The sequence below is a fragment of the Mustela nivalis genome, assembly GCF_964662115.1.
Source record: "Mustela nivalis genome assembly, chromosome: 10".
NCBI classification, from domain to species: domain Eukaryota; kingdom Metazoa; phylum Chordata; class Mammalia; order Carnivora; family Mustelidae; genus Mustela; species Mustela nivalis.
In genome coordinates this window covers 95,057,912-95,074,313 of record NC_139029.1, presented here as the reverse complement: position 1 = coordinate 95,074,313, position 16,402 = coordinate 95,057,912, and the positions used below count along the sequence as shown (strand labels likewise).

The 16,402-nt window shown below is 49.6% G+C and overlaps 2 protein-coding genes across 7 annotated transcripts; both read right to left on the bottom strand.

The window, feature by feature from the left end:
- Positions 1–1,532: 1,532 nt before the first annotated feature.
- On the bottom strand, positions 1,533–15,492 carry BCL9 (BCL9 transcription coactivator). Of its 6 annotated transcripts, none has more exons than XM_082685097.1 (7): positions 15,359–15,492; positions 14,054–14,370; positions 12,635–12,824; positions 11,646–11,745; positions 6,506–8,747; positions 5,024–5,284; positions 1,533–3,921 (listed from the first exon to the last, which is right to left on the bottom strand). In XM_082685097.1, the coding sequence occupies exons 1-7, from the start codon at positions 15,409–15,411 to the stop codon at positions 2,804–2,806; spliced, it is 4,281 nt and encodes a 1,426-aa protein (XP_082541223.1). In that variant the 5' UTR covers positions 15,412–15,492; the 3' UTR covers positions 1,533–2,803. The 6 variants fall into 6 exon arrangements, with proteins under 6 accessions (XP_082541223.1, XP_082541224.1, XP_082541225.1 ...); XM_082685098.1 differs by having other exon boundaries at positions 1,533–3,885; XM_082685099.1 differs by having other exon boundaries at positions 14,276–14,370.
- LOC309841736 (uncharacterized protein) lies at positions 15,453–15,659 on the bottom strand (the record flags this gene model as incomplete). Its single annotated transcript, XM_082685127.1, has 1 exon — positions 15,453–15,659. The coding sequence occupies one exon, from the start codon at positions 15,657–15,659 to the stop codon at positions 15,453–15,455; it is 207 nt and encodes a 68-aa protein (XP_082541253.1).
- Positions 15,660–16,402: the final 743 nt, after the last annotated feature.

Below are 16,402 nucleotides of genomic sequence, written 5' to 3'. Positions count from 1 at the left end.
TTTATTTCACAGCATTCTTAGTAAATTAGAAATTGTTCCGTTTAAACCCCAAATGAACTTAGTTTATCAGATATCATTGTGATGAAATGTTGTTGGTATCTGCTGACAGTGTAAATGAATGAAGATTTATGAAGGAGTCTTTTCAAAACTCAACTACTCAGAGGTAGGGGAGCTCATTTGCACTGCTGCAGTTCTCCAGCAGGGGGCCGAGTAAGCAGTGCCACATCCCCAGCTTCTGGGGCCACCCCACTCCTGTGCACCCTCTGCTTCCTCCCAGGGACAGTAGGAAGGGGACCATGCACTACTAGTGAGCACAACACTATTAGGTGGAGCAGGGAGTGAGCCACCCCACAAGCCAGTCCAGTGGGACAAATGCCTTCCTTGGTGAGGGCTCGCCTCTCACGCCGTTTCCCTGCTCTCTTCCATATACCTGAAAGCCAGAGAACTGAGGAATATGGCAAATTAATGAAACAGAACGCTCATTTTAGTCTCCTCACATAGAATTGTCACCATGCAGGACCATGTGAATAGATCTGATTGTGCCAGAACTCTTAAACTTGAGATCCGCTTTCTCATCTGCAAAGGCAATGATTACCACCTACTTCTTAGACCCCTCAAAGATCCACACAGGGAGGTGACTGGTGGGGGAGGAGCTGCAACAGTCTTCTCACTTTTTTGCCTAGGGCTCTTGTGTTACTGAGCTGACAGGGCCACCAGCCGTGGAAGAAAAAGAGGCTCTCAAACACACTTCTAGAGAAAGTCACAAGAAGAACTCCTGTAGAACACCAGCAGAGCCCAATTTGTATGAGTCTGTCTGCAGATGATTGGGCACCTGCTGCTCCTACCTTCTGCTTTCACGTGTGAACAAACACGCACACAGACACCCAGACACCCACACACCCAGCTAGAAATGCCTACGACTCAAAGAAAATACCCACACCAGAACAAGCCCCAGTGCACAGAAACACAAACAGCTAGTCCCTCAGACAGGGACCACTGCAGCGCTGAAGGAGTTTGGTGGGAGGTAAGCCATGCCCAGAAGGAGCAGAGCCCCAGAGCGGATGCCGGGTGGAAAGGAGACAGAAAGTGCAGGAAACCACGATCTGCAGGTACAGTAGTAATGTTTTACCTTAGCAAGACCCAGGGACATTTCAGGGCTTGTGCAAATGACTGAAAATATACCTTTAGCCTTAATTACTTCACACCATTAAATTGGCTCTCACAGAAATTCCTGCGAACGACCACTAATTACCTCCAGAGGTAGATTTCCACACTGGGGGCCGGGGCTGCTCTTCCGCTTACAGCTAGGCCTTGGTGACGGAGCAAGGACAGGTGTGTGGGACAGATCTCCAAGTGGTTGTTCCTCATCCACAGGGAACATGCTACACCTGGGTAGGCACTTCTGTCGACTTCCCCTAACCTTCATCAACCAACTCCGATGCCAAGCTGCTATGCTTCTTGGGGCATGTGGCAGCTACCGTGCCCAGCACTGAGCAAACAGGAATCCAAGTGAACAAAGAAAGGCAATTCCATTTTGTAAGAAACAATATATTTTATTTTTCTGACACCACAGCTCTGGTGAGTGGTTTGTACCAAATTTAATGGAGGTTACACAGAACGTTTTACGCATGGGAGGAGGAGGGAAGGGAAGGAACCACAAAATTTAAAAACAAAAACGAAAACAAAATCCTGGATAGCTTTTAGCATCTGTTCCACTCCCACATTGATAAATTTCACTTGGGAATTTCTAATAAAAGGAGAACAGAAAACAAGGTGGGCAGGGAAGGGCATGTTGGGGAAGAGAACGGGGAAAGAAGACCATCGAGCATCCCAAGCACAGGCCTTTCCCTCCCGGAGCCAGAGCCCCGACGACACTCGGCCTGGAAGGCGAGGCTTCTTCCTTAGATTTACTTCCCCCAAGTAACACCGTGTATTGCAGCTGCCAAAGGGAAAAAGGAGGAAAGAAGGGGTCATCCATGGCGGAGCATGCCACGGGGGAAGGAAACACACTTAACCAAGGAGATGGAGAGGGAGAAGGGAGAAGGGAGGGAAACTGAGAGAAAAACGTGAAGGTGGGTTTGCAGACTGGGAGAGACAGACAAGTGCCGGAGAGCACTCGAACTGAAAAACAAACGTCCTAAGCTTCATTATTTTTAAAAAGAAAAATCTCCCCCCTCCCCCCACCCCTCGCTGAACTTAGTTCCTTTTTTTGTGCTTTTCATTAATACTCTGCTCTGAGGTCGTAGTTTGGTTTTTTTCTATACACTGGAGTTGAAAGAAAATAGTCCAAAGGTCTGAAGATGGATTCTCCACCTAAAGTAAACAGCCCAGCATTCCTGTTCTCCTCTTGTCCCAAAGACTAAAGTCTCTGCTAAAATCCCTTTTACAATATAGTACAGTACACAAAAAAATAAAGCCCAAAGCAAAAAACAAACCAGAAAAGAATCCTGGGAGAAGCCAGTCCAAAGGACGTAAACATACAGAGAACGGTGCAACACATGACCGATGGCAATTCTCAAAGCACAGCTACAGATTCCCAAAAGTAGGTGCCATCATGGGATACCCAAGTCCACAAAAATAATTTTTAAAAAATAAATCTTAAAAAAAACACACCTGTTGATTAAATGAATCATTTGTTTTCAGGTAAATCCATACATTCTCGAGTTCCCCCCTCCCCCAAAGCAGCCCTCGGGTCTCTGTTCTCCTATTGCATGACCAACAGTACTCCTGGAACTCCCTCAAAGCAGCTCTCAGGACCTGGAATCTCATCTTGACAAGGATCGGCACATCCAATCTTAGCAGCTTAAAACATCATGTTTCCTGGGTTGCCAGGTCCTTGGCTAAATCCACCCATGCCCACGTCGGCGGCCATGCCCCGAGGCCTCATCTGTGGAGGGATCATGATGTTCTGTTGGGGTCCCATCATGCCCTGCATGGACATCATCATGCCTGGAGAACCCACAGGCCCAGGGTGGGTGTAGAGCCCAGCAGGCCCCCGATCCTTGCCAGGAATCATGCCCACGGCAGCAGCTGGATTGCTCATCAGGGTAGGCTGGCCGGGCATGGTAGACTGTGCTGGTGACATCATCCGATGGTGAGGTCCCATCATGCCTTGCTGGAGAAAGGCTGGTGGTCTCATTGGGTTGTGGCCCGGCATGGATGGGGCTGTACCAAGAGGGATGTCCGGAGTTCCCACTGGCCCTGGGCCTCCCATGCCAGGTAATGCTAGTCCCATTCTGGGGGCTTGTTCACCCATCATCCCCTGCATGTGCGAAAACCCAGGTCCGGGACCTTGGGGCTGTTTACGGCCTGGGACTTCCCCTCGAGGGAAATATTGCAGTGTCTGGCTAGGCTTCTCGGATGGAATAATGCGAGACAGATCGAACTCCGGTATTCCGGTGGCTCCAGGTCGGATGACCTCCTGCAGATCTGGGTCTGTAAACACTGAAGGCATGCTGTTCCCCAGGACAGCGAAGGAGTCGGGACCCCCAGGGCCTCCAGGCTTGCAAAGTGCTGCATCTGCTGAACTCTGAGGCAGGGTGCTGGGGCGGCCGAGGGGGCCTTCTCCTGGGAAACCCATACCTCCTGGGAAGTTGCCCTGCCCCCCACTGGGGCCATTGTGAGGGAATGGAACCTGCTGTGGAGGAGACTGTACTGGAGGGAAGCCCTGGGGGAAACCCATCCGTCCTTGAGGTACCATCGGAGGCTCCTGGGACCCATGCCCCATAATAGGATTGTGTGACATCAAGCCGGGCCCCATTGGGACCCCATGAGGAGGTATGTTGGGTCCCATGGCATTCGGAGAGGGCATCTGATTGGAGTGAGAAAGTGGCTGGGTCATTCCCATTGGGCTGAGGGTTGGCATCGGAACCACGGGGTTTGGACCTGAAATTCGAGGATTCTGTGTATTAATGCCCATTCCTAGAAAAATAAAGATATCAAAAGAATCACCTTAACCGAGAGCAACTTAGAAAAACTAAGAAATTCAATTAACAACAACAATAATAAAATCCACACGTATCACATGTGCAAGGGAAAATGCTGGGAAAACATACAACACGAAATCCCTGCCCTTCAATGAGATTAAAATACATTTTGGAGCCTATAAGCCAAGAGCTCTACAAGAGGATATATTTTGAATGTTAAACTGTATGACATAAGGATATGTAGAAAACAACTAGGAAAAAAGTCACCGGTGTGAAAAGTTACAAATTAATATGTACACCAATTTAGCCTTCTTCATCAGAGACATTATTTAATATAGAAGTGAACTTGTCTGAACGACTTAGGTAAGGTCCTCTTGGAGAAAGAGGGTTAATCAGTCCTGCAAGTCCAAGAATCAGATATAGCAAGGAAACCAAACAGTCCTTTACCAATTGACATTTGGCACTTTTTTATACTGCCTTGCAAAGAGTGTGTTTCAAACTCTAGGTTATATGAAACTCTAAAGAAATGATAACTTGTAACAGAAAAGGAAAGCATGCTGGCTCTATTGTAGTCTCTGGGGCATTTAAGTATTTGGTGTCTCTGTAGAATTACCACTGAGTATATTGAGAATGGTGCTTGCTAGGAAACAGGGGCTTTCCCCTGTCTGAAATCCTGTGGCTGCTTGTGGTTGGAGGCTGCTCTTCCAGAAAAACACTTGAGAAATAAAGACATTCTGATCAGCATGTTAAAAAGAAATGGCTTTCAGTATTTGCTCCAGGAGGATTCCCCACCCCCCTCCCACCCCCTCAAAAGGGAAAAAAGAACCCATCCCGGTACACAGAAACATTAGAACTTCTGTTAGGGAATTGTAAGCACTCTAAGCAAACCTGCTTTCTGACAAACACACTGAATCAAACGAATACAAACTTGCTTTTGTTTTCTTCCTCTGGCCAAGACACTAATTCTACTAATGGTACTCTTTCTCAACTCATTCCATTTCCATCCGTTGAGGTCTGCCGCTGTCGAGAAAAGGCATGCGAGAAGTCTCTCTTCCGTCTAACACTGGCTCCATATTCCTAGCTTCCTGATTTCTTACCTGGCATATTATTCATCGATGGCAAGTTGGGAGAACGAGCTGGAGGGGAGTCATCATCGGAGCTGGCCACAGTCTTGATGGCGTCATGGTATAAAGGGGTAGAACTGGGCATTGCGAACTTGGACATTCGAGACATCATAATAGACAGCGGGTTCTGGGAAAGGGTCGGCTCTGGAGGCATGGTGTAAGGTGTACTAGAGGGAAGACTTCCAGGGATATTCACAGAGGCAGACTGGCTGGCTGTAGGAGGTGGGGGGCCACCTAGAAGAAAGCAAAATAAAACAACGGGCCAGGAATTAGACTCCTCTCAAAGGCAGTTGGGCCTATATAGTTATGAACTAGCAAGGCCACGAATGAGACAAATGAACAGGACAGTGTTATTAGACCCAGGACACGAACCATCAATCTTCTGGTCAAGCTCCGTGTGTGTGTGCAGAGGGGCGACCGCAGTGCAATATGGAGGTGACGGGTCCGCAGAGGTGAAGACAAACACACCAAGGATGCGTCAGAAAGAGAACTTCAAGCTTGGGAAAAGCATGGTTTAGGGACAACTATTTTCCCTGAAAAGAATGTGAAATAAACGGCTCTCTCCCTTGCCCATCACAATTCTGAATTCCACTCAGGTGTCTGGTCCGCCGTGGAGCTAGACCAGTGATGGGAAACCAGGTGCGAATTGTGTCACCCTGCACATGTGCTCCATTAATTTTCATGAGCAAGAGGGCTGAACAAAAAGGTTCTGAGGCAGCCGTTCCTTGGTACTGCTTTTGTGAACTGCTACCCAACGGAGAAAGGGACTCTTGAGCTGGGCAGGATCCCTCTCCTATCTTATTCTGAGTGTAGTTTTCCTCCAGCCGAGACAACACAGACCTAGTATTTACACCTCAGTGCTCATCTTCCACGGACCACCTCTGGTCCTAGTCACAAAACCACCATCATCAGCAAGAGCTTCTCCTAGGAAGAAAATACTGACAAATTGCCGCCGATCTGAGAACAGCAGTCTACCAAAGAAGGTTTTGGTAACCACCTCTGTGGTCAACACACACGAGAACCACTCTGCTTCGGATTACACTCAGAGCCCGTGGACGTGAGGGCAGTCCCTTCGGGTGTCCAGTGGGCGGGTCTACTACTTACAGAAGCCACATTTACCCAATGACAAGGTGTTTTATTTCACCGTGTGTTCACTGTGAATTATTCCATGAAACGACACATGCTTCCACTTCTCCCTCCTCCTCGGAACGATACTATCTGACAACCGTATCCTATGCTAATAAGAGCCCCATGTCTCTATCAGGACCCGACGCTTGCGCAGAACCCCGTGGGAGCACTGATCATGCACCTGGCTGCGAATGCATCCACCTGCCACGGGCCACCTCCTCCAACTGCAGAATCATGCTAGGACAGCAGTTTTTCTTAAAGTACATCAATCAGGCTTTTGCAATCTCCGGCTACAGGGCACAACGGGGAACACGCGAGCATACTGACCTGACTCTACACTGCCCAGCATGGCTGGGGAGGCCATGGTGAGGGGTGCTTTATGGTTTGGAGGGATCCCGGGACTCTGGAGGGGAGGTTTTGGAGAGGAGGTCCATCCAGGTGACGGGGCAGGAAGTGATGGAGACTTGAGGTGAACAGGCGAAGCAGCAGCAGACCCCAAGACAGGGGGGGACTTAATGGAAGCAGCAGCAGCTGGGCCCGCCAGCATGCCTGCCAGCTGCGATGGAGTCTGGGGGGACTTGAGGTTCCCCGAGGGTGAGCCCAGCATTGGTGACTGGACTTGGCGCATCGTGGGAGATTTCAGAGGGTTAATGCCTGGGGAATGTACCTGGCTGCCTGCCACAGATATATCCAAGGGCTTCCGCCCCAGGCCACGCTGGACTGGAGGAGCTGTGTTGAGGCTAGCGGGGTTACTGGAAGGGTTGAGAGGTAGTGGTGGCATGTGACTGAGCCGGCTGTTAGTCCTTTGGTCGGGCCCAATGGGTTCTCTGAGATTCCGCAAGCCACTGTTGCCGCCTGGACCCTGAGACATGGGAAGGAATGGCCTGGGGCCCATGCCGTACTCCTGCTGGGGGTGCTCACCAAAGGGCAGGGGCACCATCTTCTGCTGAGCCGGCAGCATGTCTGCGCCCCCCGGGCGTAATTTCATCATCTCCTCAGGGCCCGCCCCAGCCTCTCTCATCTTCTGAGGTATCATCTGAGGGTTGGATCCCATGTTGACGTTTAGACTGACATCTCCCTTCATCCCACTAGGAACCATCCCAAACTCAAGTTCCCGACCTGGGCCCATCTGGGGGGGCATTCCTTTAGGAAAGTCGCCCCTGGAGGGACTCAGAGGGCCCTCGACGGGTATTCGAGGGAAAATGGGATTATTCCCAGGCTCCATGTGTCGCTGGGCACCTGGGATCATCCTGTTCATCTCCATGCTGGGCCTAATGGTCTCCATGCTCATCCCCGGGGGTAGAGCCAGCTGCTTCTCCGCCAGCTGCTGTTGGAACATCTCTTCGGACAACCCTTGGGGGTTTGGGAAGCGTTCCCCTCGGCCGGGGCCACTAAAGACACCTTGGCCAGGTGGGAAGTTCCGACCATCTGCGATTTTTGGCACATCGTCTGGCCAACTGACTCCAGAAAGACCTGGTCTAGAGGCCGGGTTGGGGACATTCGGCCCCTCCATTTCTGAGTTGATCATTCCTGCAAATCCGGGCAGGCGCATCTGGCTCCCCGGCATGTTGGGGTGGGGAGCCATGCCCCTCGGGGGCAGAGAGTGGGGCATGTTGAGCCCATCGGCGAAGGGCTCAGCCCCACCAGGCCCCCAGCCTTCGCTGGGCGCCATCTGGTACGGAGGGGGAGGCCCCCGGACCACACCCCGAGGCCCATGCTGATGGACCATCATGTCCTGGAGGGAGCACTGCTGCACCACCACCTGCTCCTGCTTCCTCCTCTTCTCCTCGTAGAACTCCTGCTGCAGTTTCAGCCATGCTATCTGCTCGGGGGTCATGTGGTCCAGATGCTCGGGTCCCATGGGCCCAGACTGGGAGTTCATGGAAGGTGGAACCATTTCATCTGGAGAGAAGGGCACATCTCTATGTCCTTGAGGGCCAAATGGAGCTCCCACATCCGTCCGGGGCCCGGGGCCCTTTCCTAGGCTTTGGGATTGAGCCATCATGGCCTGTATCGGCCCTTCTGGTTTCTTCTGAGGTCCATCTAGTACCCCAGGGTTCTGCTGGGGTCCCCCGCTTTGTCCTCCTGTGAATTCTTTCTCGTCAGGGAAAAGCATACGTTGGATGTCTCGGAGCGTTTGTAAGGAACGCTCCCGGTGCTCCAGCTGCTCCTGAGACAGTCCATCGGGGTTCTCTCCCAGTGTAGGGGGCTCTCCACTGGACACCGGTGGAGGTGGAGGGGCTTTGGGATCTGCTGAAGAGCTATTGCTCCCCTGGGAGACAGGGGTCACCGCTCGGTTATTGGGTGTCGAGTTTGGCCCGCTACCATCTGGGGGCAGTGGAGTGGAACTGGCAGGACTGCCTACGGAAGGAATCAGTTTGTTGTCTACACCAGGACTATCCCGGTCCAGGGGACGTGGGGGTGCAGCAGGCTTGGGTGCTGGTGCCGGGATGGGTGGAGTCGGCTGCAGTCTGGTGTTCTGGGAAGAATTCTGGTCCTGGTTGGCTGGAGCTGGGGGCTGTTGTGGGAGGGGTTTCGGATCGTTCCGAATGGCAGATAACTGTGTGTTCTGAAGACAAACAAGATTTTAAAAATCATTGGTAAATTGTACAGAAAGGCAATTTAAAAAGCAAGACACATTACAAGGATCTGTCCCAGGCCCGTAAATTTACTCTGACATTTGCCATAGAAAGTGCTCATGGCCAACCCCACTCTGGACATGGGGATGTTCTGATTTTTTTTCTTCCATTTTCCTGTCAAATGGCATCCTCTTTCCCTTGCTAAGGATTAGGTTTCAATAACTTTATAAGCATGCCAGAAGAGAGCCACTCTGCCAAAGTGAATACATCTGAGTATCTATTTCGAGGAACAGGTTTGAGATCACATGTCTACTGTGTGTTTCTGATTCAAAGAGAGATTAGTTTCTTGGTATGTGGGAGGCTGTACCTAACACCTTTTTCTTTTCCCCGAAAGTACAACTGGGTCTGTAGGCTTCTCATTGTCAATCAAGAGGTCTGCTGTTCTCAATGGAAAGAGAAAGTACTTGTCGCTCCCAGCTCTGTACGCCACCAGCCAGAGGAAGCAGGGAGGGCTGCTCTGTTTCAGCGTCCCCTCTGGCATGGCAACTGCCAAAGGACTCCTCTCCTGGAGTTTCCAGGGGGCCTGACAGCTCTGGTTTCTGTTTTCGGTTTGTGATCACTGATTCCATATTCGATAAGAATTCGTACATTAACTGTAGTAAGAGAATCCGCAGGCAGGAAGCGTCTGTGGCGAAATCTGAGGCTATCTAGCTCACGGTGTCTTTTGATCTGTTCTTTCCAATAGGCAGCCGACTGCCCTTCTCTAGGGTGGAGGAGAGCCTCGTTATTATTTATTAAGTACCGACACTACACTAGGTCCTGGGGTGAAAGCACCTCCCCTGCGGCCAGTGACACAGGTGCCGCTGGTGTCAGGAAGAGGGATGTACTTGTGCTGGGGCTGAACCTTGGCACCGCTGACAGTGCTGGAGGGAGGGTCCTGAGGAAGAACAGACCTTCATGGGAGGGCTCTTTCACCAGCCTGTGGCGAGCCTCACGGCCCCTTCTTTGATGCTCATTTGTTTCGACTTGTTCACTTAATCCAGTCTACTTTCAAACCCCTAAGGCTCCTCCTTACCTCCCCACTTGCTCTCTGGAATGTTTCCCTGTGTACAAACTTGTACACAAATCGTTATGTGTACCTCTGCATCGAACAGTTTGTGTTGCTTAAACACAGAGCCTGTCTTCGAGTGGGAACACTCTGTGGGTATGTATATAAATGTTTCCCGTGCAGGTACCCATGCCCCGATGTCTGCATACAGAGACAGTGGCAGGGAGGGCTGGCTGAGCATGCATGACTCCACATGCTCTTGGGTCTCCTGCATCCCTGACTCCCTCGCTGTAGTGTCGGTGTCAACTTAAATTTCCCTCCGGTGCCATTTTAAGTTTGCATTTGTTGGCCAGCTTTTGTTTGTTTGCTGGGGACAGGCCCAGACTTTGTGTCATGTGACCAGGAGAGAAGCTGCAGTTTAGTGCCATCCTTTTGATTCTAGACTGGGAGTGGTGGTGATTTGATTATTCCCAATTATATCCTTAATTCCTTTTCTGACTCAGTTCAGTACTGAAGAAGGTAAAGGTGAGAACTAGAGTTAAGGTCTGTTGCTAAGTCAATCAAATATTGGTTTGCGCTATGCTAGTCCCTGTACATTCCAGGATAATTTAAATTTTAAATTTTACATATACATATGTATAAAATGTTTAAGTATAAATTAAAATATACAAACATTTTAAATGTTTTGTTCATCCATCTTCTACCCTTCTTGAATAGCACAGATGTAGGAGGAATGTGAAATGGCTTTCTCTAAGTCTAGGAAAGCCAAGCTCTGCTGTGTCAATGAAGAGGGACTCCACTGATACACAACACAGACAGAAAGGTCACCTATTTTATCTTGAACTGTCATTTGACTCAATTATTGCCACTTGACTTTTCCCATGTTGAAGAATCTGCTGAGTACTAGATTTTATGTTTCCTGAAAGCAGGGACTGTGTCTTGAACCTCTTAATGTCCCCATAACATTGGGATGGGGATGCCTTGACAATGCAAGTCACAGAAACAGCTTTTGGTTCCACGTGGAATGCTCTGTGTATTCAAAGAACCATTGCGTGCCTTTTCTAACGTGGTTCATGGCAGGTAATTAAGTTCCAGAGAAGAGACAGACTAACATTTCTTATAATTTTGGAAATATCAAGCAATTAAAAGCACTCGATGGTCCTCTCACTTTGAAGTAAGTTAAGATTCATTCTGAAAGTCACTGAGACTCTAATTGGGGTGTTATCAGCATGGACCCCAGTACTGGGGGTTTACTTATTCCTTTTCTGTTCTGCAACCAACTCAAGAGCATTTGTTAGTTTTTAAAAACCTGCTCTGTGGGGGCGCCTGGGTGGCTCAGTGGATTAAGCCTCTGCCTTCGGCTTAGGTCATGATCTCAGGGTCTTGGGATGAAGCCCCACATCAGGCTCTCTGCTCAGCAGGAAGCCCGCTTCCCCCCCACCCCGCCCCTCCTGCCTCTTTGTCTACTTGTGATCCCTGTCAAATAAAATCTTAAAATTAACAACAACAACAAAAAAAACCCTGCCCTGTGCACAGGGTCTGAGTTCAGATTTTCCCAGAGATGGCAGGAGAAAAGAAATTGAAGTGCTCCATATAGCTCCTTTTTGATTCTGGGTCTTTCTTTCCTAGTAACCCATCAGTATACCAGCCCGCAAAAGCAAAGGCCAGTACAGCGTCGTCTGCCTGAAACCATGCAATGTCTCGAGGAGGGGTGCAAGAGATGCCCCGAAGCACAGCTCAGACCATCAAGACTATCTCCCTGTCAACAGCATTCCCCAGCTCCCACCTTTAGAGCTACCGGAGTGCCTTTAAACCACACACCACTTTCAAAATGGCCTACCAGAGGGGCTGTGCTTCGCTCTGTCTTGCTGTTAGAGATGTTCTGGATGTGGAAAGAGACGATAGTTTCAACCTGGCCCTTCAACACAGCTTCTGCAGCTCTGCAAAGACGAAAGAGAGGTACACACTAGGACTTGCTTTTCTGTTCCACCACCTGTAATGCCAAAGCACTTTAACCCCTGATTGAACTTGTGAGAGAAGGAGGGCGGGTCTGTGTGGAGAGCCACCAGAAGTGTTGAGTAAGAATCAAGAAACACAGGTTTTCATTATTCGTGTCTATCATTTACCACCGACTTCTGAAATCTAATGAGAGCCATTAGCAAATCTCAAAAGAGACACTAGAAAAAAACACCAAGATTTTCTCCTTCAAACCAATACACTGTGGTAGGTGTTTTATAGAATCTTGGTTCCAAACCCCAACCATGAAAGGCAAACATGAAATCTCACAACACCTAATGATAATTTAATAATTTAAGGCTGTGGAAACTCACTCTGTATGTATGTAGGGTAATTCACGCTTTCTATAAATTAAGTAAGTGGCTAAAAAAATCTGCTGATCCACCCACCAGAAACATAGGTACCCAAACATTCACAGTACTTATCTCTATGAATTCCAGACATATTCTTCTCTTAAGTTATATTTTCTAATTATTCTGAGATAGACACATATTACTTGTGTTATTTAAAAAAGAATACTAAACTATAAGAAAGTGTATATTGTGTAATCAATCTCTTTTATGTTTAAAAAAAGATCTCTATGTATATTATAAGCATAAAAACTTTCTGGCAGGAAAGCCAAATAAGTATCATCAATGGTCACCTCTGGGGAGGTTTCATATTTTATTTTCTTTTACCCCTTTCCATACTATTAACTCTAAGTGAGAATATCACCGGTGAGGGGAAAACAAGGATTACTCTTCAGTGGGAATAAAAACTTCAGTGTCCAAACGCACAAGCCACGTCAACAGCGAGACATAGCTATTAACTTACTTATTGGCCATCTCAGTAGAAAACACATACACCACTTTGGCGGGAGTCTTCTGAGCAGGTGTGGGCTCCGGGGCAGTAGTCTGGCCATGGGAGGGGGTGGACGACCTGGGGGCTGCAGCATTGGATGGGGTCATCGAGTGTGGCGTGTGCTGGGAATCCTGGGACTTTATGTGGTCAGCAGAATTACATTCTAAAAGAATGAAAAGACTCGTGTCATAGAAAGAAGAAAACTTATGCCAGCATTCATAGCACCACAACACAAACCCACCTTGAGAATGTCAAAGAGGAAGTACCCTGCTAAGAGGAAACCTCTCCAGCTCATAAAAATTCCAGAACGCTTCTCCTGAAATGACCAATTACAAAGCACTGTCCCCCACCACCCCTAACCTCACCACCTCCTTCCTTCTCTATTATGCACCCTTCAGACATTAGCACAAAGGTCCCTCCTTCCTGGAAACCCTTTTGGAACTTCTTGGACTGGATGCCCCTGTGAGTTGAACCCACAGCCTCCAGGTCCCCTGATTTCAGCATTTATCACATTTATTGTAATTGTTTAATGAGCCGCTATGCGGGTGCCCTCAGATTCTTACAGCCAGCAACCGAACGGTGCTGACCATGCCCCCCACGCCCAGCACGTGCAGGCACTCCCACAGGCCTCCCACTAATACGGGGGGGGGGGGGGAGAGGGAGCAATCGCTCAGATTTCCGTTTCTAATTTGGACTGGTGGGAAGGGTGTCCCACTTCCACTCCTGGAATGCAACTTCATGCTCTGGCCTATAGTTAAGATTTTTGGTTTTATAGTAGGAGAAAAAAACAACAGAAGTCATAGCTGCTGGCCCCGCCTTCTTCCCCGCTGGCCAGGTTTTGCTGCCTCCCTTGTTTCTAGCACATGTAGCCACCCAGTCCAGCCACACGGGAATCAGCTGTGACAAACCCCATGGGTGCCAGCGCTTCCTCTTGTCACTACAGCTCTGGCAGAGTGGTGGCTAAAGAGTACAGACTCCAAGTCTTAGAGGGCGAATCCAACAGAGAAGAGGAGGAGAGGCCCGGAGAACTGCTCCAGTGTGGGCCCCTGGCAGACACAAACTGGGGCTTGATAGTGAAGAAGAAATAACAGGGAGGCCAGAAATACCCTTAAGAACGTGGTGAGGACCGTGGAACGTCTGCCCATAATTCCCGACTCATGTGCGTCCTCAAGAGCAAGGACTCCTCGACAGGGTGGTTTCCAACTGCTCTTCAGTCAGTAGGAAAACGAGAAGGAACAGTCCCATCTTAATAAGCAGTGAGGTGAGCTCCTGAATCTGATACCTACTCTCCCCACTTGGCTGCTCTTAGGCTCTCCGGCACCCACCAACGTCAGGGGCCTTCCCTCGGGAACGCCTACTTCCCTCTGAGTCTCAAAGATCTTATAGACATACCTTTAATGTCAGAGTCATCGTTTGGAGTCCCAGGATCTCTCTGATCAAAGGAGTCGGCGGAAATACTTCGCTCCCTTTTCCCCTTGCCCTTGGCACCATTTCCAGCCCCATTCTTCAGCCCCATGCTCCCACCTGGGCCAGGGAGTGCTTTAGGTGTATGGCCCCCACTCTTGGAGTCACAGGGGGATGGCTGGGATTGGCTGGCTGAGCCCCCCTGTTTACCCTGATTGGAGAATTTGGAATCCAGCTGGGGGTTTCCAGATGGGGACATCACTGTAGGGGGACGGACCATCACCTCCTGCTTTGACTTAGGGCTACTAAAAGAGACAAATAATAAAGGGAGATCAGATGCCGGATGTAGCCGGTCAGCCCAAATCAGGGAGAAGCAATTTTTAGAGTAGGTCAAGGAGACACAGAGGACTGAGTACCCGCCCTACCTTTCACCTCAGTTCCTTCCCCGCTCCCTCCAACCCTGCTCTCTTCTCAGCGCTAGGTGCTAACTAACCCAGAGGAGGCTCAGGCAGAGTGGCCTGCCAGGTCTCGGGAACCCTAGAGTCACATGGGGACCCATCTCTAGGGCTTCTGTCAATAAAGGACAATGGTTTCTATGTACATAGAGAAGTGACTCTCATACTAAGACTAGCTCAGAGTAAACAAACAGGCATCGTTAAGATCAAAATACTATCCACCCCCTGGCTGACAACAAGGAACAGCTGTAACGAGAGCCTAGCTTCCCTGCTGGAAAATACAGCAGGGCCCAGAGAGCAGGAGAGGAAACCTGCTGGTGAGTGGCAGGTTAGGGAAACCCTCCCAGATATGAATCCCTCCAACAAGCAGTACCACACACCAGGGCACATGTGCTCACGGGTGCCCCAAGGGAGGAGGAAAAAGTTCTTTGAAAAACATCAATTTCAGTACTGCGGAATGCAGGAGAAAGCTTCACGTTGGGGGGCTGGGGGCCAGTGGGGACATCCTAGGACCTTGGGCCTCCTCACCATCCTAGGCCTCGGTTTCCTCACATACCAGGGTTAGTACACCCACTGTACCGGGTGGATTCTAAGGTGCCTTCCGTTGTGCTTTGGTGAGGGGGGAGGGACGGCAAAGGGGCACAGTCAGGGAATAACGGGCAAAGCGCTGCCAGAAAGTCTGACTGCACTGTAGCTTGTTGACTCGTCTGTTTTCTCTTCCTTTCCCCATTTCTTCCACTTCAACACACTGTGCCCTCAATGAGTGTTCAAGGTCCACCTCCGACACTACCACCCCCCCTACCCCGCCAGGGGCAGCTGGGCAGGCCGCAGCCCTTACCTCTGTGTGTTTCCTGACGGAGAATTCCTCACTTTAGGGTTACTGGAATGCATTGATTGAAATCCTGAGCTTGCAGTCACAGACAGGGATGGGCTCACCGAGTTCCTCTCGGGCAGCAGCAGAAAGAGCTGCTGAGGGCAGTGGCGGCAGCCCGCTGCTCGCTGGGGGCGTCCCTTATCGCTGGCCACCTGTATACCTTTTTCCTCTTTGTTTTTCTCTGCTGTGGAAGTGGGTCCTTTCCCCTTGCAGCTCCAGCATTCTCTGGGGGTGTGCCTCCTGCTGCCAAAGGGAAATCTCGCATCTCCAGGGCACACTATGGGAAAAGGCCACCCAAAAAGAGTTGGGATCAAAAACACAAAAGATATAAAACAGCCTTACAACAGGATCGAAGGTAAGGTGCTAGCCAGCTGGACAGTGCAGCCTCTGGGTTGCTCCTCGGCTTCAGCGGCGTTCAAGGAGCAGTGGTGTCCGTGCTCTGACACTAAGGCCCTGGGAGAGTGACAAGACTTTCTGCCAGGCACACAAGCCTCCTGCCTTGTAGCGTGGACCTGGTGTTTATAAGCAGGTGAGAGAAACATTTTGTCTTCAGCCACATATTCTCCCTTCCATCTCTCTACTTCCAAATACAAACCAGTCAAACACCTGGGTTTTTCTTTTCTCAAAACCATGCCTTGAAACTGCAGGGTACTTCAAATCCAAAGCTACTATCTGGTCCTTCACCTCAAATAGCCAACAAGGCACTGAAATGTAACAAACCCCATCCTAATTCAAACCACAAAACAAATGAATCTATGTTTCTATTCTCAGGGCCTTGTGGTGGGACACTGGAGGAGTTACTTCTGAAATCAGCTGTTGAGCCAACACCAAGTACAATCAGTTCTGCCCCCTGACTTCCATGATCTTTCTATTAAATTATGCCAAGGATGTGTCTTGCATTCTCACTGTTTAATGAGGGGGACCCTAGGCATGGGGAAGCATGGGAATGATCCGTAATGCTGAAAGTAAAAGAACATCTCTGAAAGCTAAGATGTTTTCTGAGCCAAT